The 24,450-nt window shown below is 37.9% G+C and overlaps 1 protein-coding gene across 3 annotated transcripts; it reads left to right on the top strand.

The window, feature by feature from the left end:
- The first annotated feature begins 9,523 nt into the window (after positions 1-9,523).
- LOC131240862 (glucan endo-1,3-beta-glucosidase 11-like) lies at positions 9,524-12,076 on the top strand. Of its 3 annotated transcripts, XR_009168888.1 has the most exons (4): positions 9,526-9,694; positions 10,110-11,161; positions 11,286-11,500; positions 11,637-12,076. XR_009168888.1 is itself a non-coding variant. In XM_058239371.1 (3 exons), the coding sequence occupies exons 1-3, from the start codon at positions 9,628-9,630 to the stop codon at positions 11,277-11,279; spliced, it is 1,116 nt and encodes a 371-aa protein (XP_058095354.1). In that variant the 5' UTR covers positions 9,524-9,627; the 3' UTR covers positions 11,280-12,076. The 3 variants fall into 3 exon arrangements, 2 of the variants coding, with proteins under 2 accessions (XP_058095354.1, XP_058095353.1); XM_058239371.1 differs by having other exon boundaries at positions 9,524-9,694; positions 10,110-11,153; positions 11,275-12,076; XM_058239370.1 differs by having other exon boundaries at positions 11,286-12,076.
- Positions 12,077-24,450: the final 12,374 nt, after the last annotated feature.

Below are 24,450 nucleotides of genomic sequence, written 5' to 3'. Positions count from 1 at the left end.
GGGAGACATTGTCCTGGAGTTAGGTATTTCCTGGAGAATTATCATACTGGGTGTGGGTCGACCGACATGGAACCATTTCATTGACACGTAGATGCTTGCCAGAGGAGTCACATTTGTATTAGACCTGACATTTTTTAAAAAGTTGGTGGGCCAGGAAATGGATTATGTGAGAATCCGGACTCAACCAAGACGGTGCGGTTCTTACCGTTGGGCCCACCTTGATATGTATCCTGCATCCACGCGGTCTATCTGCTTTTTCATATCATTTTAATGCCTTATATTTGTTTTTAATTTCTCTATGCACGCTTACGTGACTTTATTAATAGATTGAATGGGAAATAAATACCGCAAAAACAGAAACATTAATGTGTCCTATGAATGTTTAAATAGTAGGGTATTCAATTACCACTGTTTCCTATAGTATGGTCCACCAGGTAATTAGATCTATTTCATTTTTAGGATAATGTCGTAAAATGATCTGACGGATGGACGGTTTGGATACAGAATACACGTCTTTTTTCTTCTTTTTTTTTGCTTGATTACATGTTCTTAAACGTGCCATAGTAATGAGCAGTTGCACAACAAATTCCCTTTACAAGCAATGCTGGACATTGGATCCGTACTCTTGCTTGGGTGGTAGACTCTTATGAGTTTCAACACCCGGTAAGGGTTCGAGTATCCATAGGTGGTGAAATTCCACTAGCATGAGTGTGTGTGCGTGTGTAAAAATAATAATAATAATAAAATGTTGGACATCACATGAGCTGTATTCTCACGTATGTGTTTGTTTATGTGTCCCCACACAGTAAAAGTACTATCCTATAAGTAATCCACCGAATCACTTAAATCATAACATATATGTGCGGCCCACCTAATGATTTGGCCAGTCTAATTACCATTATTCACATTTCAACACTGAGACCTACATGAAGAATGGACCGGATCCCTCACACCTCCACCATGTTGGCCCTTCCCTTGCAAATCCCCTCTTCAACCCCTCCTCGCGTAAATCACCTTACATTTCTCACACCCTTTCGCTTGAGCCACGGAAAGGCGGTGGGAAGGCGAATCACGAAAACAAATGCTAAAATCGGTTTTCGCCAAGATAGATTGAGGAGGCTACTCAGCTCCTTTTTGCACGTTTCAGGTAATTCACAAGACGGGCCCACTTATAAAAAGTAAATCGGCTCAATATCAGCAGTCTAATCAGTAGGTGAGACACATATATGATGGACCATATGCACAAATCCAAACTCAAGCTAATCAACAGAAAATAAGTGAGATAAAAAAAATAAAAAAAATAAAATAAAATAAAATAAAATAAAAAAGACGGACTCAGTAAGCTTTCTCAAAATTCGCACAAACCAAATCATACTTGTGAAGATGATACACAGTCAAAGTAACGAGCGAATTCATAAGGCTTGTAATATTAAAATATATATTAATAAAGGCACCTAGTATTGCTATTATAGTAATATTGTAAATAGCAATGCGTCTATTGTGTTTGAATGCCTGTGTAGGTCAATGTGTACACACTTGTTGCGTATGGAAGTATCCTAACATTATAGCTCATTGGTCATCTTTCTTGAATTGACTGGCCCTTTTCTTTCAAGAATTTGTGGCCCACTTATTGACTGGCCCAATTTGTGAGGAGTCGTGGATATTTTTGCCTTCATAATTAAGCGGTTGGATACTTCAGGAGCTTCCATCATTAGGGAATAGGCAAGGAATTTAATCTTTTAAGTTGGGGGTAACATTTATTGGAATGTATTACTTTTTAGCTTAATATATTATTATTATTATTATTATTTTGCTGGGGGATCGTTTGGCACCATGGATTTGGTGAGGTTTGAGGGGATTTCAAATCCCTTGGTATGTTTGGCACCGTAAGGTAATTGAGGTTTTCAAATCCCCTCAAAGAGGGGGTTTGAAACAAGGTGAAAGCTCGAATTACATTTAAATTCCTTCCAAGAGTTGCGTGTGTTACATGTGTGTCACTTAGGCGATTAATCTATTGGGTACATGGCCCACTAATGATATTCCAAAACAATCAGATTATCAATTGCACCACTATAATTACTTTCAAATGATGATCTACGTCGTCTAAACATTGTCCATGAAACTTAATGGTTAAAAATCATTAGTTAGTCACTTGGATGTCATCTTGTGTTTGTGGCCCATCCGAGACTTGGAATTTCATCATTTTTGAGCAAAGTATATATTTCAATAGGCTTATTACAACTATGGTGTCAAACATTATATACTAACACTAATTAAAAATATTAAAATTGATTTAGTAATTAAATTCAAATCCCTGTAAATTCTTATGGATAGCTACTTTTGAATTATAGAAGATTTTGAATCCAAAGTGTCAAACGTAACATAAGGATTTTAAATCCAAGGGGTTCCAAATCCAAAGTCTCAAACTGTAATGCTCCAAACTTTTCGATACTCGAGCATCGAAAGTTCTCGAGCGTTACCACAAGATTCAACGTAACATATACATATGTACCTTACCAATCTAACTATTCTAGCCTTATATCATTGCCCTGACACTAATCTAACCTTTGAGAACAGTCTCCATTCATAGATCCAGCAACCTGACCGTTGATTTTAAAGTTAGGACCATCCATCATGAGATTTGATGTAAGTACCTTCCCTTTAATGATTTGGTAAATAACCCTTTGTCCATAATGATTTAGATATAAGTTCACATCTAAGAGTATATTAGAAATGTACGTGTACCCATCTAGAACTATTAGATTTGCCTAAAACTCTTAGATTATCAGTATTTACGAAAATGCCACTAACTTAGACCTTGAATTTTAGATCACATGGTTCCCTCTACCCGATTGACGTCGAATTTTATACTATGCCTAAGAAATCTTAGACTAATTGTACGCATCAAATTTCAGCCCTTTGATCATTGTAAAAGAGACCGAATTGACAAACCAGCCTCTCAACCATTGAATGTGGTGTCCAGCGAGCGAAGAAGGATCGATGAACAGGTTGGACGACAAATAAACACCACAATAGAGCCTAGAAAGGTTTCAGCGGTATGGATCAAAATACCACTAATCATGGTCCACCTGATCTTTAGATACGCCTCAAATTTGGGCTTAGCCCTTAATATCAGATGGAAAAACGATTGGACGATGTGGATTTCTCCGGAACACCACTGTGGACCTCACATACAAGGTGCGTGTGCACACTCACCCGCAATGTACAGCAACCGTGAGCACGGTCAAACCAGAGTGGACCCGTGCTTTCCAGGTAGAGAGAGAGAGAGAGAGAGAGAGAGAGAGTCCTCTCTCTAGTGGACTACCCGCTGCGGAAAATTCAAACGAAGAAGCCGCGGACGGTTCTGATGGGCCACCCTCTCGATTCAAAAGTCCGATCCGGACTGTCCATTCGAATGTACGCTGAATCCGACCAAGATCTTAGTAATCTTGGTCAGAGCCACGGCAAGGATCGGCCTCCACCTTGCTGGACGTCCGAACGATCCCCACACAATCCATCAGGTGGGCCGCGCCAACTGTAGTCGAAGCACTCGATCCCGGACCGAAATTCCACCAACAGCTGATGGAAGGCACGGATTTCTCAAAAACCATAGAATACGGGCCCCACTGACATCACCGCAACCGGCAATACGCAAAGAAACGTGCGTCCGAGCAATCCGGACGATCCATCAGGGCGGACGGGTAAACCCGGGACCAAGACAATGATCCCAACCGTCCAAGCTACGAGAAAGGAAGTTTCGACCATCCCCAAGAGGTCGGATTGGTTGGAATGGACGGCCATCCACGCCAAACGTGAATCAAACGCAAGCATCTCCGCTGTGCAAGAACAGAGTGCGAAGAGAAATCGGCCTGCGAACGATCTCGCTAGAAACATCTGGAATAAGCACCGCACCTATAAATGGGCGTGCTGCCCAGCGACTGGAGGAGATATGGAAAGAAGGGAAGAAAGAGAGGGATCGCAAGAGAGAAAAAACGAGAGACAGAATAGGTTTTCGGGTCGACTCAGTGGAATCACTGAGTCCAACTGTGAGTCGAGTCTAGTTGTAGAAACCTCAGCCAGCCTTTTTGACAGGTAAGATCTCTCTGCTAATTTTCCTTTTAATCTAAATCATACACCAGATTTTTCATTAGGCTTTCGAGTTAGATTGATCAGCTAGCGAGTCACATTGAGTCGACTCAGCGTAGAGAATCGCTAAACCTCGAGAATTGTTAAATTAAGGATGTTTGTTGATCTAAGTAGACAGATGACTGTGAATTGAAATTCTTAAATTAGTATGGAAACTACTCTAGTCTACATCCATATTAAATCGTAGGCAAAGTGTGGATCAACCATACAATTCCCATGATATGGAAAACTAATCATATGAATTGTGTTAATATTGCTAGAATTGAATACTACAACACATATATTCAATATTAAGAGCGTGATCCTACTCGACATGTGAGGGTTTTATCCTTTAAGCTTGCAGTAATTTAAGTTGTTCTATTTATCCTGCCTTTTCATGCATTTAATTATGTGAATTATCCTATCTTTCTTGTTTATATGTTTTCTGAGAATTATTCTTTCAATTGATTTAGTTGATATCATCATTTACTTATCCTGTGAGGATTTGTGATATTACATGTGATCTTCATGAATTTACGTGGGCCCTAGATATAAGCCTTGCTCCTGCCTTATCAAATTTATTGAGTTCACCCTGCCACTCTCCTTATTATTGAATTGGTCGTTGCCGTTCTTTTATTTGCTGAGTTAGCCATTACTATTCTTCTTTTATTGAGTTGACCATTATCACTCTCCTATTTGTTATGTTGGTCATTGTCACTGTTTGAGTTGACCATTATCATTCTTCTCTTTATTATATTGGTCATGTGTTATTTACCTTTAAGGCTTGAGCATGTATCTTAATATTTCAAAATTTCCATAATTCAGTTTATATTCTCTATAAGTGCAAACGATGTGGTCAAATATATTACAACTAGTGATTCAAATAGTCTATCATAGACATAATGCGCTCTGGGTAAATGCCATCTTAGTCGACACGTAATTCTTTGGGTTTTGGATAGTGGTGCACAAATCAATGTGTGTAATTCGCAAATGCAGTATCACATCACTTTCGGGATTTGAATGTTGCAAATAGTCGCTCCATGAATAAATCGTGTCACGTAAATCATCTAACTCATGTGTTATGCACCTTGAGGTGTTCATGTAAATCCACGGTAGCGTTGGCCATACCGGCGAATATCCGTATAGTGAGAGTATGGGTGGAGCTGGATATCATGAAACTATTTTTCACATTGTGATGATCATTATGTATGATGAGCCGCACACGCTTTGCTAGGTATGCATCTCATATAAGTTGTTCGTGCATGCTGATACCCTAATGTTAGTGGAGCATGGTACGCATCAGACCCTTACTTTATTTTTATGAATATCTTGAATTATTGTTAATCTTAAAGGATAACCGTCACTATGAGTAGGACATTGATCCTCTCTCAACCGTACAAATGATGCAGGTGACGTACAGATTGAAGACTTAGAGTACTACTTCCCTATAAAAGATTATACGAAAAGAATGAGAAGATAGTTTAATAAATTAGTTCTATACTTCCGCTATAAACTCTGATATTGTAATAAGTTTCCATTGAGAGAGCAATTGATTATTCTTATTACTCTGATAAAATATAATCAATACAATTGATTTTATTCTTATGAATGTTACCTTCATGAATATATATGGATGTGATCCAAATGAGGAAAAAAATACGTTGTGATTTTCAAAAGCATCCAATTTATACATCATTAACACCCAGTCTTATCGGACACGAGTACAAACTCTGGTCGTGAAATTTCGGGTTGTTACACAAAAAGACCCTAATGCTTTGTTTTAGTCAAATGGAGATGATATGGATGAATTCATTGGAAAACTTAATCACAATCTCTTTATCTCTGGAGAATGAAGTAAGACACATTCAATGTAAAAAACATTATAAGGCCTAACTTATTTGGTTCTTTATAAATCTAGATAATTGTTATTGTCAGTAGATAAGTCAGGATAGCCAAATCCATGAGCCATTATACATGTTGTGGAGTGTCTGCAATAGAACATTGCCCCACTCATGTATATTATAGGTGTGTGCATGTATACACAATTTAACTGTTTGATATTAGCTTGCACTTCCTATTCTTATAGACTTGAGATGACCTAGAGTTCTAATAGAGATTTAATCAATTGCTATAATTCACCAATATTTGAATCTTTTGGGAGGATCGTGGTTAAATGGGTGTTCAATCATGTTCTTATAAAGATTAAGATTCTCAATAAAGAATGTATAGCCCTTGTGGATTTACCTTATATCAAGAATCAAAATAATCAATTAAGATGCCCGAATGAACTAGTTTTGTAAATCATTTTTATTAAACTATTGGATTCAAAATCATAATATGTATTATTTTGTAAAATCAACATTTCAATTTTTTTTGGATGATCATTCATGGCCAGCAGATATGATGGGCCTAGAACAATAAGCCTTAAGATGGTACATAGAAGAATGTGTATGATGACATGAGATAGGTTGATCACTTACATCCATGTAGTATACAGGTGAAGACATTCATACTTTGACAAGTTTTACTCATTCATTTCTTATGTAGTTATGCAAGTATACAATGGGTATTGATTGCAATTTAAATAATCTATAAGAATTGTCCTTAAAAAACCCATCTATTATAAGAAAAGCTTTGTGGCAAAATCGACGTGCAACTCCATAAATATGTAAAAGCAGCCTAAGAAGCCTTACAAAGCTACATGCTATGGTAAAGTTTCCTTGGCACACAAAGTAGAAACCCTATGGTGGTGAATTCCAAATAAAAATAAAATTAAATGAACAAGCATTGATTTTCACCCTCTACAATTGATTTTAGGTTCATACTAATTCATGCACACTTTAAAATAGATCCAATTTTTTATTTTTTATTTTTCTTCTACCATATACAAACACTTTTTACATCATCATTTGCAAAATATAGTCCTTTGACAAGTGACAGTTAAGATTTTTCTTACTCAAAGCAATAGCCTAAATTGCTACCGTCGCTTCTTGCTTGTAGCATGCATGCACTTTTACTCTGGTGTATGTTTGGCAGAGAAGCATATAATTAGAGAGACCATGCAACCCGTGAAGCATATAGTAATGAGTAATTGACATTCAATCCATGCATCTAAATGAATAACGTGAGTAAATCACCGTAAAAAAGACTGCACTGTTCCTTCTCTCTCTATGTGGTTAGTACCTCACCAGCACACCTTTCGTCAAAAAATATATGTCTCCCCCTTGGTCTATCCTATAAGTAATATGAATGCACTAGCATAAAACGAGCTAGGTATGTTCGCCCACAGAGAGCCGGTGGGTTGAACTTTCATGAGTTCCAGTCCATCCATCAGGTTTCCTGCCTTACTGGAAATTAAAATCGTGAATTTCCTTGATTCAAGTAGGCTACCCCGGTGGCAAGTTTGGAGTTCTTAAAAAGAGGGTTGCATCTAGGGCTGAAAGTTGGGCGGTTTCAACCCGACCGATCCGTGACCAACCCGACATTGGGTTGGGCTTAGGCAGGATGTATCAAGTTTGGTCTCAGGCTTGGGCCATAAAAACGCCAACCCAATGAAAACTTGGGTTGTGCTCGGGTTGAGGTATTGGGTTGCCCAACCCAACCCGAACTCAATTAATATATAAGTTCCTTCTAAATTAATTATAATTGAGTATAGATCATCTGTGTTGAAGGCACAGGAAATCCGAATGTTGTCAGGTTTCGTTGGTCCATGTCATCTCCGATTACTCAAGCTAACAAGATACACCGGATTTCTCTCTCCCAAATAGATTGCTTGATACACAATATGACTTTTAAAGGAGTAGCTGTCCTACACTTTAAATTATTTGTTTAGAAAAAGACGTTATTTACGATAAGTAACTACATATATATAATTAATAAAATTATAGGTATTAAAAATAAAACTTGTATTGAAAATTGAATAGACTAATGTAATAATGAAATATTAGCATATATCTACCCTGATCAAGCTGGCCAACCCCACGGAACTCGCTTGGGTTGGACTTGGGTTGAGAATTTCCAACCCAAGGTGAGGTTAGGTTGAGTTGGGTTAGGATTGAGGTACAGGAACCTTGGGTTGGGCCAACTCGCCAGCCCTTGTCGTAGCAGAAGCAACGAAGATTCTGGCATTTTCAAGGCCTTCACACGTCTATTTGTCATCAAAGGCAAACCCAATGAATCTTTTCAAAATTGTGTTATTTCGCCCGACAATGCTATTGACACGTGGCACATCCTATTAGTATAAAAAACCTATATTTTGGCTTTTCTATTTTCTTTGATTTTTAAAAGTAAGCAAAAAACATCGGAGAGTGTGTGTGTTAAAAAAAAATAATAATAAAAAAAAAATAAAAAAAAAAAAAAAAAATTAGAAAACTATCGGATGGGTAACGGATTGCCTGTAAGCCAGGGCAAAGATATTCCTGTGCCTGACCTTGTGGAGCCCACAGAAATGTCCATTATAAATCCACTCCGTCCAATTGTTTTGGAAGACCACAGTAGGACAGAATTAAAAATTAAAAAAGAAAATAAAAAAATAAGAGATATCCAAAACTCATGTGGGCCATACCACATGAAACACTGGGGTTTGAACACCTACTTTGAAAGAAGTTTTGTATCAGGATAATATTTATTTCTATAGTTTATCTGGGTGGTAGTAACCCTATGAACGGTTTGGATGGAATATAAACATCATTCTCATCTCCAGGAAGGTTTCAACGGTGGACGTTTCTGTTCCCAATGTGTTTCATTGGTGTGGCACACCTGAAATTTGGATCTTCCTGATTTCAGATACCTGTCCTTTTGTGGTCTTTAAAAACAGATGGACGGAGTGGATTTATCACGTACATCTCTGTGAGCCCCACACAGCCCCGGTCACAGCTACCTTTGTGCCGGAAGTCAAAGGCAATCCACTTCCATTGGGTTGTGTTGGGTTTCTTCGGGTAAGCAAACACGGTCAAAGACAAAGACCTAACCACCTTAGCCGCCATTTAGGAAAAAGCTAGTAAGGACTCCGGCTATTAATTTGGTGTAAGCTCTACCAATGGTGTTTACATATCATCCAACCCATTAGTGTAATGTCCACGTCAGGTTGAATAATCACCCAAAAGGTACATTTTTTCAAAACTCAGGTGGACATACCACATGATTTTAATGGTTTTTAAATTGAAGAATAAAAAAGGGGGTGATGTACCTAGTGATGAACGGAGTCGATTTTACGCACGTTACACATTTTCAATCGGTCAGAAAAAGCGACTTAAGCGACGGCGCTTTACCTCGCCCCTTTCCCGTCGGCCGTAACCCTTCGTAGCTTGGTCACGTGAGTTGCATGGACCCCACACTCCTTCGGAATGTCCAATCACTCTTGAATATTGCAAGGCAAAAACATGTATAAAGAGAGCTGTGATAGGAGAGAGTTGGCAAGGCAAAGCCAAGAGAGAGAATTCCGGACGAGCGAGGAGAGGAATTACAATAGCCTCTCTCTTTCTCTCTCTCTCCCTCTCTGCCATGGCTACCTTCTCTTTCAGCTCTACAATTACTCCCATTTGCTTGCTGTTCTCTCTCTTACCCTTAGGTAATCTTTCTCTTTCTATATTTTCCAGATAACATCCGTTATTTAACATATGTTTTTGTTACAAAAACTGCAGGGGAGAGAGCATTTTCGTTATAACAGTGTTATAATTTTATTTTATTTTTCAAAACCTTGCATTTTTATTACCTTTTTTCATGTGGGTTTCTTTTTCATGTGTAAATAAAATGTGCCACTATTTACACCTACCCTTTTGATAGATACAACCACCATTTTCCAATTTGTATATCACCAAAATATAAAAAGAAAAGGTGTATCTATCAATATGGGTGAGTGTAACTATCAATTTCCATGATAAAATCATCTGATCACCTCCTATTACTATTAAAAAACCATGTTTCTTCTACTTTTTTCATTGAATATCTTTGTTTGACTGTCTTTTTTTCTTTTCTTTTTGTAGAGTTTGGTTTCCTACGAGGAGTAACCCCACTCGGCATCAACTATGGCCAACTAGCTGACAATCTACCCCAACCAGAACAAGTTCGAACTCTCTTAACCTCCCTTAAGATAACCAAAACAAGAATCTACGATACCAATCCTCAAATCCTCACCGCGTTCGCAAATTCTGGAATCGAAATCATTGTGATGGTCCCTAACAATTTGGTATCCACACTCACAGACCCTGGACAAGCTCTCCAATGGGTCACAACCAATATAAAACCTTACTTCCCATCCACCAAAATCACTGGAATCGACGTCGGCAATGAGGTATTCGCCAGCAACGATGCAACGCTGACATCGAATCTAGTACCCGCCATGTCCAGCATACACGCTGCACTCGTCCAGCTCGGTCTCGATGCATCCATCCATGTTTCTACCGCGAGTTCACTAGCAGTGCTCGCTGAGTCATTCCCACCTTCTTCTGGAGCCTTTCAAGAAAATCTCGCCAATGTCATAGCACCATTCTTGCAGTTCTTGACAAGGACTAAAGGGACATTTTGGATCAATGCTTACCCCTACTTTTCATACAAAGCTGACCCAAATGGAGTCTCACTAGACTATGTTCTTTTCAACCCTAATTCTGGAATGACAGACCCTAAGACCAATCTGCACTACAACAACATGCTGTATGCAATGGTGGATGCAGTTTCATTTGCTATTTCTAGAATGGGGTTTGATGGTCTGGATGTTGGGGTTTCTGAGACTGGGTGGCCATCAAAAGGGGACTCAGAAGAAGTGGGTGCAACCATAGAAAATGCTAGGGTTTATAACAAGAACTTGGTGCAAAGGCAGATGTTGAATGAAGGGACCCCTTATAGGCCTAACCAAAGATTAGAGATTTATCTGTTTGCTCTGTTTAATGAGTACATGAAACCCGGACCAACGTCGGAGAGGAATTACGGGTTGTACCATCCTGACATAACCATGGTTTATAATGTCGGCCTGACCGAATTATCGGGCTCTACTGCTACATCTACTTCGGTTTCTTTTGTTACCTCCAGTGCTACTAAGGTAATACCATTGTTTTTTTTTTTTTTTTTTTAAACTTTTTTTTCTTTTTCTTTTTTATGTATTTTGTGGCTCTCTCTCTCTCTCTCTCTCTCTCTCTCTTATGTTGTTTCTACTGTGATAACAGGCAGCAAGCAAGGTTTTTGGAAGCTTGGGTTATTGGATTTTGGTACATATGATGACTTTCCAAGCTTTAAGAAGGTGGCTAGTCTAGCAAAAAAGAGGGGTCCTTGTCGATTTTTTCTGACAACAAAAAGATGCAGAAAATGACTCTCTTTTTTTTTTCACAAGAAATAGAGCACAAAAAAAATGCCCGAGACGCAAGAGAATGTAAGAATTCAGGTGTGAACCTCCATCTACCGAAGTACCCCAATATTCCCAAAATGTCATTGTTATGATCTTTATTTGAATTTGAAGATACACATGCCTTTCATTCTATTTGATTTATTTATTATTATCTTTTTTTCAATATTGGCAGGCAAGGCACTTTTCTTATGTGGAGGTGACGCTCTACATTTGGATCGTGGGTTGCAACGTGATTATATAAATTAAAGGCTAGGATTTGATGTGTGTTTCCTAATGGCTTATTTCCAACTCATCCTGGACACGTGGCAAAAATGCAATTTAAATTCAGAACATTGAATCCATGGGCCAAACTTAATACTGATGGATGATCCAAACCTTATGATTTTGGCCGTTGAATTTGGACCCCTGACCAAATTAAAGTGGACCATTTATTCAAAGGCTACCAATCGGATGGTTGAGGTTTTCCAAAACAAATCAGCGTCAGTTTTGAATGGGACCCACAATGTGGATGGCTTGGATTGACACGGATGTTTACCTTTTGAATGCTCAATGAACTGCGCAATTATATAAAAATGTGTGAAACGCACACTTCAGATCTTCCATCAATTGAAATTCGTTTTTATATTATTCCCTTGTTTCTGTCATATGTGTTTCTTGGAAATTCAAAGAAAGAGAAAACTGGATGCAGAAAAGCTGGAGCTTTGTTGGGATCGTCTATCTCCAGCAGCCCAGCTTTATTCCTCCCGCAAAACCATTCCCTTTCAAGGGGCTTTTTCTCTTTTTGAATTTTATATGACGATCATACCCCTACTTTCTACACCGGCTTTACGTGAAAAAAAAACATTAAAATGCAAAAAAAACCTACGAAAGGAATTCAGATATCCGATCTAATTGATGGGGGCATTTTAGAAAGAGAAAAGTTTGATACTCTGGAATGATATGATAGATGATATTTAGAAATTGCGTTGGTAGGTGCCGTACAAGTTCAAAATAAATTTTTAAAGTTATGGGTCCAAGTTTAGATGTATAATGAAATAAAAACTGTGTTTATTTAATTCAGTGAACATTTATTGGACGGTTGAAAATGAAAATTATGGTTATAGTTTTATTTCATTAAACAAGTATACATGAATATTCAAATTTAGAATTGTTCAACCAATTTAATTTTGGGAGTGTAACTTAGCGACAGTTGAGTTAATTTAATTTGTATTATTGGTACCCATGTTTACAAATTCCTTGTGCCTACGTATCAAGTGTCATTTTCTTTAAGAGCATCAAACAACAACCTTTCGGTTTAGCTTGTGACGCAGGCAATCTACATCCGGGCTTGGACGGAAGCGGATTGCCTGCAATAGCTACAGAGATATTTCTGTGTCTGGGACTGTGTGGGGCCACAGGGATGTCTGTGACAAATCCACACTGTCCATCTGTTTTGAAAGACAACGATAGGACAAGAGTCTGTAGATCAGGCAGATCCAAAACTCATTTGGACCATACCACATGAAACAGTGGGAATTGACGCTTGGGGTCACGATGATATTTGTGCGTACAGTTTATCTGAGTGATATTAACCCTATGAACGGTTTGGATGGCATATAAACATCATGATCAGCTCCAGAAAAGTTCCAACGGTGGACGTTTTCATTCCCACTGTTTCGCTTGGGGTGACCCACCTAAGTCTTGGACATTCTTGATTTTTAGATTCCTGTCCTATTCTAGTCTTTAAAAACATATGGACGGAGTAGATTTGTCAGGGACATCTCTTTGAGCTCAACACATCCCTAGCATAGGTATATCTCTATGCATAGGGATGAAAGTCCGGCGACTTGGGTCCGTTTGGTGCTCAACCCAAGGTTCCTGTACCTCGACTCTAACCCAACCCAATCCAACCCCGGGTTGGGAATTCAACCCAAGCCCAACCCAAGCGGGTTCGGTCAGGTTAGGCTGGTTGGTCGGAGGGTATATGCTAATATTTTAATAATTGTATTAATTTATTATATTTTAATACACGTCTTATTTTTTATATTTATAATTTTATTAATTATACATGTGTTTATTTATCACAAAGAATTTCATTTATTCTAAACAAACAAGTTAAAATAGAGAACAATTACTCATTTAAAAGTCATGTTGTACAGCACACAATCTATTTAGGAGAGAGAAATCCAACATTTCTTGTTGGCTTTAGTCATCGGAAATAATGTGGACCAATGAGACCGGACAACTTAAATTTCCTATGTCTTCGATACATAGGATCCACACCCAGTTATAGCTTAGAAGTAACTTATATATTGATTGGGTTCGGGTTGGGTTGGGCAACCCAAGACCTCAACCCAAGCCTGGCCCAAGAATTATCGAGTTGGTGTTTGTATAACTTAAGCCTGAAATCAAACTCGATACATCTTCCCCAAGCCCAACCCAATGTCAGGTCGATCACGGGTAACTTTTAGCCCTACTATGCGGGTCACAGGCAATCTGCTTCGGCACCATGGCGTTTGTTTTTTTTTTTTTTCTCTTATCTTATCATTGCCTTACTCGACGTACATTTGCCTATATTACTTGAGATCTGAACGGATCATCAGGTGGTCCCCATCTTGGACGGACCATATCCAGAAATATGTCTGTCTAACAAACCTAACCGTTGCGTAGGACTTCACTGGAAAGAATACTTAGTCATACCATCGGGTGACGCTGTTCCAGTCAGTGTAACTATGTATAGTGCTCGATGGAGTTTGGATGGATGTAATGTATGGTCCAGATCGATTGATTATTCTGTCCAAGCATGCGTATCGAACTAGTATCCATAAAAGTGTTAGTGCTCCGGCTCCGGTGATGAAGCGAGCAGAAGCCATCCTTTGCCTAAGGGTATTTCAGTAATTTCACAAGAGCTCTTTAGAGATATGTTTCCTTAGCAGATTCTTCGTTTCACCAACAAATCAAAAGGAGTTTTTTTATATATCTTAACCGACACCCCATGTTCCCACCGTTGATATTGCGTTTGTAGAATATCTCGCCTTTTTAGGAAATCATTACCGTGAAAACAGTAGGCCCCACCATTAATTTAACTAGGACAAAAAATTAGATCGTTCTGCCCATCGGATGAGTCACACGTTTGAAGCAATGTACAACCGACAGCCTGACTCAATATACTGGTGTGGCCCACCTAGTGATCGGATCATCATGATTTTCAAGAATGATGATATTACTGAAGGGACCTACTGTTTTCATGGTACTGATGTTGTGTGCAAGTGGCATGTTGTCCTGAAAGAGGATACAGTACCACTAGTTATAGTACTTGTGATAAGTTCTTTTGCCTCAGTGACCAGAGGCAAATGTGTACAAGATCTGAAACGATTATCAGGTAAGCCCTACCTTGGATGGACCATATACCAAAATCCACACTAATTGGACAATCCAAACCCTTGGATTGTTTTCAGGAAAAAGAGTGATGATCCATCCATGGTACAATAGAGTGCTCAGGATTATCAGATCTTAGTGATTTTTGGGGGTATGGCCCATCCATGGTATAACCCATCAGATTACTATTTTGGATCCCATTCACTTTTGCCACCTGCTAGAAAAAGCAAGTCTATATGTAATTGGTATGGAGAATGATCCCTACAAGCAGTCCTAGGTTAATTTCCTTTTTAAAGTATTCTACTATGATATCATCAAGAGCTAAGCTCATGTGTTGATTTTGAATCATCTAGAAAAGGGTGGATACACATCCTCAAACACTGCACTGATGTACAGCTATCCAAACCATTCAAATTGTGGGACCAATTTTGGATGTATCACATCTTAAAATCTTACCGAGCAAGCAATCCCATCCAACTAATTAACTGCTATTACACCCATACTTAAAAGTTAAATGGTGAGTGGTCCAAATTTAAAGGTTAAAATAAGGTGGTTGATATCATATTTTCAATGTACTTTGTGGTTATGCTACGTTACACAAATAAACAAGGATTGTATATAATTCTTGGGTAGTAATTATGTGTTGTTAATGAAAAAGTATCATGTGCACATGCAAATAATAAAAATTCTAATAATTTTTTATTTTTAACATGGGTCCATATCTATCACACGCATACGATACTTTTTATATGTGATACGTAGTTGTCGCATAGGTCCACGCTCTCATTTGTGATTGTGACGGCAAGTTAGATAGTCGGAATTCTTGTACAATCATCGCATGCGTGGATTTGAAGATTCACCACATTTTTTAAATGCTGCAAAATTGAAATATAAGTGTAGCCCAATTTTTAAGCTTGAAGCGAACTTCTAAGGGGCACAAAACAACAGAATGGGTTGTACAGTGCAATCCTTTTAAAGCATTTAGTCTAAAGATATCCAGATCCAACTCATGTATTAATTTTGAACCATTTAAAAAATGGTGGGGATTCAAACCATATATTGATGTATAGTTATCCAAACCACATATTAAAATCACACTAATCAAGCAATCCCAACCATCCAATTAACTGTTAATAGATGGATGTTTAAAAGTTATTAGAAGTAGTTCAAATACAACGGTTAAAATAAGACAGTTGATATCATATTCTTCATGTAACTTTGTAGTTATGCTACATTGCATGAACATAAATTATATACGGTTGTACACGCGTCATATGCACTTGTAAAGAGTAAAGATTAATTATGATGATTTGATCTTTCCATTATGGGTTCCATGTCCAGCATGTGCGCATGGTTTTTTTTTTAATTTATTTACTGGTGATACTTCATTGTCGCAAGCATCATAAGTGTACATTTGAAGATTCACCACTATTTTTTAAATGATGTAAAATTGAAATATGAGTACAGTCCAATTTTTAAGCTTGAAACAAAATTCTAAAGGCATAAAACAATAAAATGAGTCGTACCCTACCATCTTTCTAATATTATAAAGAGCCAAACTCATGTGTTAATTTTAAACCATTTAAAAAGGGGTAGGAACTCTCCTCGAACACTACATTGATGTGCAACTAACTATTCAAACCATCCAAATTGTGGATCCAATTTTGAATGGAGCACATCTTAAAATCATGCGGATCAAGCAATCCCAACCATCCAATTAACTGTTATTAGACGGATGCTTAAAAGTTAAATAATGAGTGGTTCAAATTCAATGGTTAAAATAAGACAGTAAATGAAGGAGAAGAGCAGACGAGAGAACTAAGGGAAAATAGCACTCCTGCTGCTACCTTCCCCTGTAACCCCCTTCGCTGCTGGGTTCCTACTATTTGTTGATATTTCTCATTCGCCATAATTGAATTGCTGGAGATCGAGACCTAATTGGGCGAACCGACTCGAATATGAAATATTTGCCTTTAGGCGGTCTGCAGTCGATGATTCGCCTAGACACCTACAGCAGATAGAAGAATCCGCATTTGCAGCAGCTGAGACATATCCTTCAGTCCCTCTCTTATATTCTCAATGTAACTTTGTGGTCATGGTACACTGCATGAACACATATTATACACAGCTGTTGTGAGCAATAATGTATCATCAATGAAAAAGCGGCATACGTACGTACGAAGAGTAAAGATTCTAATGATTTTATCATTTCGCTATGAATCCCATGTATATCACGCGGACATGACATTTTTTATTAACAATATATCATTGTTGCATGGAGTTCATGTCCTATCTGTAATTGTGTCAGCAAGTTAGGTGGTTTGAATCCCTATACAACTATTGGATGTGTACATTTGAAGATTCACCACTATTTTTTAAATGCTGCAAAATTGAAACATAAGGGTGGCCAAAATTTTAAGCCTGAAATAAATCTCTGAATGCATAAAACAATAGAATGGATTGTACCGTACAACTCTTTTAAAGCATTTAGACTAATATTATCAAGAGTCAAACTCATGCGTTAATTTCGAACCATAATTTAGAAAAGGGAGGGGACTCGTCCTCAAACATTATATTGATGTACAATTATCCAAACCATCAAATGGAGCACATATTAAAATCACACAGAAGCAATCCCAACCATCTAATTAACGACTATTAGACAGATGCTTAAAAGTTAAATAATGAGTGTTCCAAATTCAAAAGTTAAAATAAGACAATTGATATCATGTTCTCAATGTAACTTTGCGGTTATGATATTTTGCATGAACAAAAATTGCATACAACTGTTGTTCAACAATAATATGTCATCAATGAAAAAGCATCCTATGCACCTAGAAAGAGTAAATATTTTAATCATTATTCTTTTTCCATTGCAGGTCACACATGGTATTTTTTATTGGCAATAGGCCATTGTTGCATGGGGTCCGCATCCCATCTACAGTCGAGTCAACTAGCTGGGCGGTCTGAATATCCTATGCAACCATCGCATGTGCAGGTTTAACGAGCCACCGCCATTTTTTTAAATGATGCAAAATTGACATGTGAGTGTAGCCAAATTTTTAAGCCTAAACAAAATCCGAAAGGCATAAAACAATGGTATAAGTTGTACCGTATAAACACAAATGGTTTTAGGTGAGTAACCATTTTCTTTTATATATGGAAAGGTAGTTTAGGCATTTACTACATAGAGGCAATCATTGCTTATTAAGAGAAGCCTAAAGTTGCTTTGTGGGTACTAACTACCCCAAACGGCCTTTTGCCATTGGAAAAAGAGAGAAACTTTGATAGTAGAGTGTGATGGATGATTCGCATGCACTTATGAATTACTTAGAAATTGCATACACAGAATGCAAATGATTCAAAATAAACTCCCCAAATTGTGATCGCAATCGAATTTATCATGAATAAAAAATTACAATTATTAGATTGGTTGACTATCCAATAATGGATGTTTTCATTAGACACTAAAAATGAAAGTATCTTACTTCAACAACAACAAAAAGTGTCGAGACTAGGCTTGTTCAGCCAATCTGATTTTTGAACTTTCGCTTCGAGAGACATCAATTATCATAATTTATTTGGTTTAGTTTGAGTTAATGTATTGACATAAGGATGAACATGATAAGGTCGATTACCATATGTCTTCCTCAAAGATAACTACTTCGAATCCATGAAGCTTCTATGAACTTCTCACAGGGATTTTTTGAATTCACGAGGAAAAAATAAAAAAATAATAATAATAAAATTCTAGAAAATTGATAAATTAATTGATAAATTGAAATAAATGAGTCTTTAACCCTTTAAATAGGGATACCGAGCCTTGGAAAAAGTTCAGGAATTAAACTACAACTAAAACTCCCTAAAATTCATAACTAACTATAAATAGTAAGTGTCCTACATGGCTTAACCACATTATTCTCCTAATTATTCTAAGCACTTTTCATGTTGGACACAACTCCTAGAGCACAACGGATGAAGAGTTACAATCAAATCAAAACTTACTAAAAATAGTAAAAACAACAATCAAAGTATAACTTATTAACAATAGTAAAAACAGCAATCAAACTAGAACTTACTAAAAATAGTAAAAATGGAAATAAACATGAAATTCGATTGTCGATTTGATGAAATCTCGCAAATTCAGCAAGGATAACCCCGCATAGCCGGGTTAGTTGGCTAAAATAGCTCATCCTACCCCAAAATCATATATATTATGTTGAGTAACTCATTCCAGTTTATGAGATATGCATGTTTAAAAGTTCTGATAGTCTTGATATATGACATCTACTTCTGATCGGGTCTTCTCTAATCTATCTTGGACATGAAAGTATCTGCGACTTGCTCTACATCATGTATGCCTCCATATATAAATTCAAAATGTCCACATATCAAGTATCATGCGGTAGACACCTTATCTTAAATGACATTAAATTACTCTTCTAATTTTTGCTAAGCGTTGATAAAATCATCCATGGTAAGGACCATTGAAAATTTAATAGGTCAAGTGGGCAAGACTTTTGGTACATCACAGGTACAATCGATGAACTTGATTAGAGGATTTAGAACCTAACAAATTAGATCCCGACTAATCATCCAAATGCTGTGGGAAACCTAATTAGTATCCTAAAATCATGTCTATCCGACCCGTAAAACATCGCAAATCCAAACAGGTTGCACATTTAGAGTTCCAGCACATCCCAAACGCAACTAACATACTAGATTAACAAAATAAAACCACAGGCTCGTGATAACCCAATGGTGATGTCATTATCCTAGTTCCCATTTGTTACTCCTACAGGTGTTAGTGGACCATTTTATAGTGTCACGTGTACCATTAGCTGGCCACAATCAATAGACACCTGACAACATTTTTGGCCTGACTATTGATATGGATTCCCCCTCACATATCTTACATGTCAAAATTTACCAAGTGTCCACCGTTAGCTCACCAAGAGCCAACAGTCTCTATTATTATCTATAAATTCAAAGCAACATGAATCATTAGGGGGAGAGTAACACAGAAAGACAAAGAGAAAGGGTGAAAGTGATGTCAGGGTGGGTCCCTCTCCAAAAACTTTAGAAGTTCTTGATTCACACGAAGGCCCTGCCCAGTTCAGGAAACCATCTTTAAGGAAAACAATCTAAAATGAAACTCTCGGGAAAAATAAAAGAAAAAACCAAAAGACATGGGCCATGTCCACTAAAAAGAGAAAAATGAGACAAATGAGAAAGACAGGGAGGCGTGATAGGGCTGGGACCTTGTTTATTGGGTGTGATCATTTGGCCCATAAACTTTGAGAAATGATCAGGTACTGACCATCACACCATATGCTTGATGAACAGCATCCTTCCCCTCTCCAGGTATCACCTGTTTGGGAAATCCAAATGGTAAGAAGGGTATGTCACGTAGCGAAAATCAACCACCATGAAAATCAAGGCGATCCACTCATAGGGTAGGCGATACCAGTAACCAATAGACGGATGGCCATACAGTCCAACATATAGGTTGGAATCACTTGATGTTTTGGATGGATCTGATTTTCACAGAGGACGATCTTCATGATGGGGCCAACCTTTTCCACGGCTAGCATTTCCTATACATATGACACATTGCAGGAAGAAAAGGTGCAGTACGGTAAGCCTATGGTACTAGAGCCAGCACCAGCTCTTTTACTTTTGGCAACAAACCATCATTTCTGCTTTCGGTTATAAAAGGAGTGATTGTAAAATAGTGGCCCCAAACATTTCCAATGCCCATCATAAGTTCGTGCCAAAAAGGCTAAACATTTTGCCGTATTTCCTGCACAAGCGGCACATGTGTGGGAGATCTGAACGGTTCATTATTCATCTTTGCCCAATCAAGTAATGGACTGATTCAAACTGCTCAATCAGCGCACCCCTGATTGGTCAGATTGACCTTTGGTCGACCTCTTCTAACTACAGACATATATTCTCATACGTCCTTCAATCAATTTGCCTCTTGGGCTGTGGCCCACTCACTAAAGGTGAAACACACCTAAAGAACGGTTCAGATCTCATACATTTTTATGGTGTAAATTTCACAGCCCGGTCAACAAATTCCTCAGGCATTTTCTTATAGTCGCTGCTAGGCAAGGTTCGTCACGTGCGGCATTACCTCATTTCACCTTTTTTTTCTTCCTCCCATTGGTATTTCTGTAACGTTGGCAATGGTTGAAATTGCACACACTTCACTTTTCAAATGAACAACACGTGGACGGCCGGCATCCAGCCAGCAAAGAATCCCGTAAAATAATTTGTAATAATCAACGGGCAGACAGCCGGCAAGGAATCCTATAACAATGCGTTGAGATTACTGGAGTGAATGCCATTAATAAAAGAATAAAAACATAAGAGTAGTTGATTGTATTTGACTGTCACTTTATGAATGAACGGCTGATAAATAATTCAAAAAACAAGGGACAACATTCTCTCAAGAAAGACCATTAAGTGGCTGAAATACAGAGTAATCTGCTAACATACCGACACGTGGCAAGTTATGATGATCTCAACCAGACATATTCCCGTTTGATTAGCCATTGAGCAAAAGCTGCTTCCATCGGACCATCCTAACCATTTAATAAATGAAACTTTTCTCATCACTAAATAGGGGCTGCAACTGCTGGCTTTTGTTTTCTAGGGCCGTCTTGAAACTACCAAGTAGCTTTTTCTACTTACGGAAGTTAATAAGTTACTTTTCTTGAATAAGTTAATTTGATTATTAAACTTAAATAAGTAGTTTTTTAGAAAAAATATTTAAGTTTAATAACTAAAATAATTTAAATTAGAAAAGCTACTTATTTGGTAATATCCAAACAAGCCCTAAAAAAGGGCATTTTTGTAGTTGGGTCATCGTAGCAGAGTACCATGGGCACTCGAACCCACGTCTGGTACTTAGATTGTAAATTCACATCTCTATTGAAATTATTTTTTTCATCTATTCCAAAAATGCCTTTGTCTTTACAAATTAGCAACCATCTTATGATATTCATTCCCATAAGTTGCAATTTCATTTCCACCAAAAAGACCATTAGATTGCCAACTAGCATCCATTTGTACTAAGCTCCCTAATGAATAGGGAACTTAGTTTGTGGATGTGGGGCCCATAGTTAGTCTATCCAGGCCATTGATCTGACAGCCCCATCATGAATGGACGATTCATCCAAAATCTTCAGGCTAAGATGATCCTAACCATCAAATCTTTGGTCTTTCTTTGTGCATTTCTTTTTAACCATGTATTTGGATGCCAACAATGGAAAGATTGGGGTTGACAAATTGAGAGGATATTCTAGGAATGGGCCATCCATGATGGGTCATAAGATCAATGGCTTGTATAGATCAACCATGGTCTATATATCTACAAACTAAGGGCTCATTTGGCATCTCTAATTTAATTCATTAAGAGTTTTTTTTTTTTTTTTAATAGAAGCTATTTCAATAAGTTCTTTTTGTTCTATTTCTTGTTTTAAATAAGCTCGTGGTAAAATTAGTTTTTCAAATTTTTATTTTTTTTTAAATGATCTCAGATTTGAGATAAGTACCTTTGGTAAAACTTTTAAATAAGAGCTTTTTTCAAAGGTAGTTTAACATTAATTTTAAATATTACAACAACTTTATTATAAGAATAATTTAAATAGCTGTTTTGGTAGATCTCGCCGTAGATGCCATGTCCAAAATGACAAAAGAATTGATGGTTATAATCTTCATATTTTAAGACATCTGCGTCATCTATTATGTCATACATTAGATGTGGATCATCCATCATATGGAGCCAACCTTTGATGTGGACCGTCCATCGTGTGAGTCAAACCTTCAAAGCGATCCGTCTTTCATGCAAGGCTCGTCTCGGATGTCGACCATTCATCATTAAGGCCCCACCACCAATGCTAATTGTCCTTTACGTCGGGCTCCTCATTGTCCAGTACCCATCACACATCACATGGAGTCCATATTTAATGTGTTTATAGTGTGGGCCCTACTTTCGAAGTGGATTGTCATCATGTGGGGTCCACTTTTGATGTCCACCATTCATCGTGTGGGGCTCATCTTTTATGTGGATCATCCATCATGTGGCCCACTTTGGATATGAATCATCCATCATGCAAGAACTTGAATGTGAACCGTCCATTAGGTGGGACCCACTTGATGTGGACCATCCATTACGAGGGGCCTCACTTCAATTTGGGTCATCCATCACGTGAAGGCCACTCCAGCCATTATGTTGGCCCATCTCGATGCGGACTATTCATTGTGTGGGGCCCCACCTTCAATATGGGTCGATCATCATGTGGGCCCACCTTCAATGACCATCATCCATCATGTGGGTCCCACCTTTGATATGGACTACCCATCAAATGGGGCTCACTTGATCTAGATATTCTTTCATGATGGGCCACACTTTGATGCAGACCATCCATCATGTGGGGGACCACCTTTGATGTGAACCATTCATTATGTGGGTCCACCTTGATATGGGCCATACATCATGTGAGGCCCCATTTTTAATATGGGCCATTCATCATGAGGGGCCCACCTTTGATGTCCATCATCCACCATGTGGTTCCCACCTTTGTTGTGGACCATTTATCATGTGGGGCCCACTTGATGTGGATAATCCATCATTAAGGGGGCCTGCGTTTGATGTGGACCATTTATCGTGTGTGGCCCCACCTCCAATATGGGTCGTTCATTATGTGCGCCCACCTCAATGAGATTATAAAGAAAAGAGAAGAAGGCAAGATGTAAATTACTTGAAAAGTTCGATGACAAATTTATCCAAAAATTAGCCAAAAAAATGTCTATGTGCTTAAGCCAAATAAACTCTTTTTTTAAAAAATACCCTTTCACAACTTATAAAATCGAAGCTCATTTGATACTTTCTAAACGAACAAGTCCCCCAATTAGACTTTCACAAATAATTCTAAAAGCTTCTTTCTTTTTTAATAGAAATAAGCTAATAAACTTTTATTTGTAGAAATGCCAAACACCCCTTGAGCTCCAAATAGGAAAGTTCTTTATAAAAAATTTTTTAAAAAAAAAAAAAGAAGATGAACTCGCCTCATAATAGAAACTTCAATTAGAAGTTCCATATGCCCCATCACTAATGTGAACATGTACTGGGATGGAGGGTTAATATCATTCTTTAATTCCATGAAATATTATTCAATACTTGGACCATGACCTAGTGGCCCCATAACGGATCGTGAAGGTTTCAATGTGTGGATATCTACTCTGGACTGATGTCTGTGATGTGGCCCACAGACCTTTGACACCAGCTAGCTGGCTAGTGTTGGGGTCACTAGCCAAACTATGCGTGCGTGCGTGCGTGTGGTGTGAGTGTGGGTGTGTGCAAACACCTATCACAGGATGGTGATCACCAATCTCTTTCAACTCACCCCTTAAAAAAAAAAAAAAAAAAAAAACCCTGTCTAATTCAAATTGCCCAAAAAAACCAATTTGTTTTCCCATCTCCTTAAATCTATGGAGTTTTGAACGTTAAATCAATTATGCAATATTTTTTTTCCCCTCAAAAACAGTCTTTGAGTTCAAGGAGTTTTGCTAACTGTGGTTCTATTCAAGTATCAAAACCATTTATTTCCATAAAAGAC

This window comes from Magnolia sinica, chromosome 3 (assembly GCF_029962835.1).
Source record: "Magnolia sinica isolate HGM2019 chromosome 3, MsV1, whole genome shotgun sequence".
NCBI lineage: Eukaryota > Viridiplantae > Streptophyta > Magnoliopsida > Magnoliales > Magnoliaceae > Magnolia > Magnolia sinica.
The sequence above is the reverse complement of the archived record's forward strand: the minus strand, read 5'-3'. Positions and strand labels throughout refer to the sequence as shown.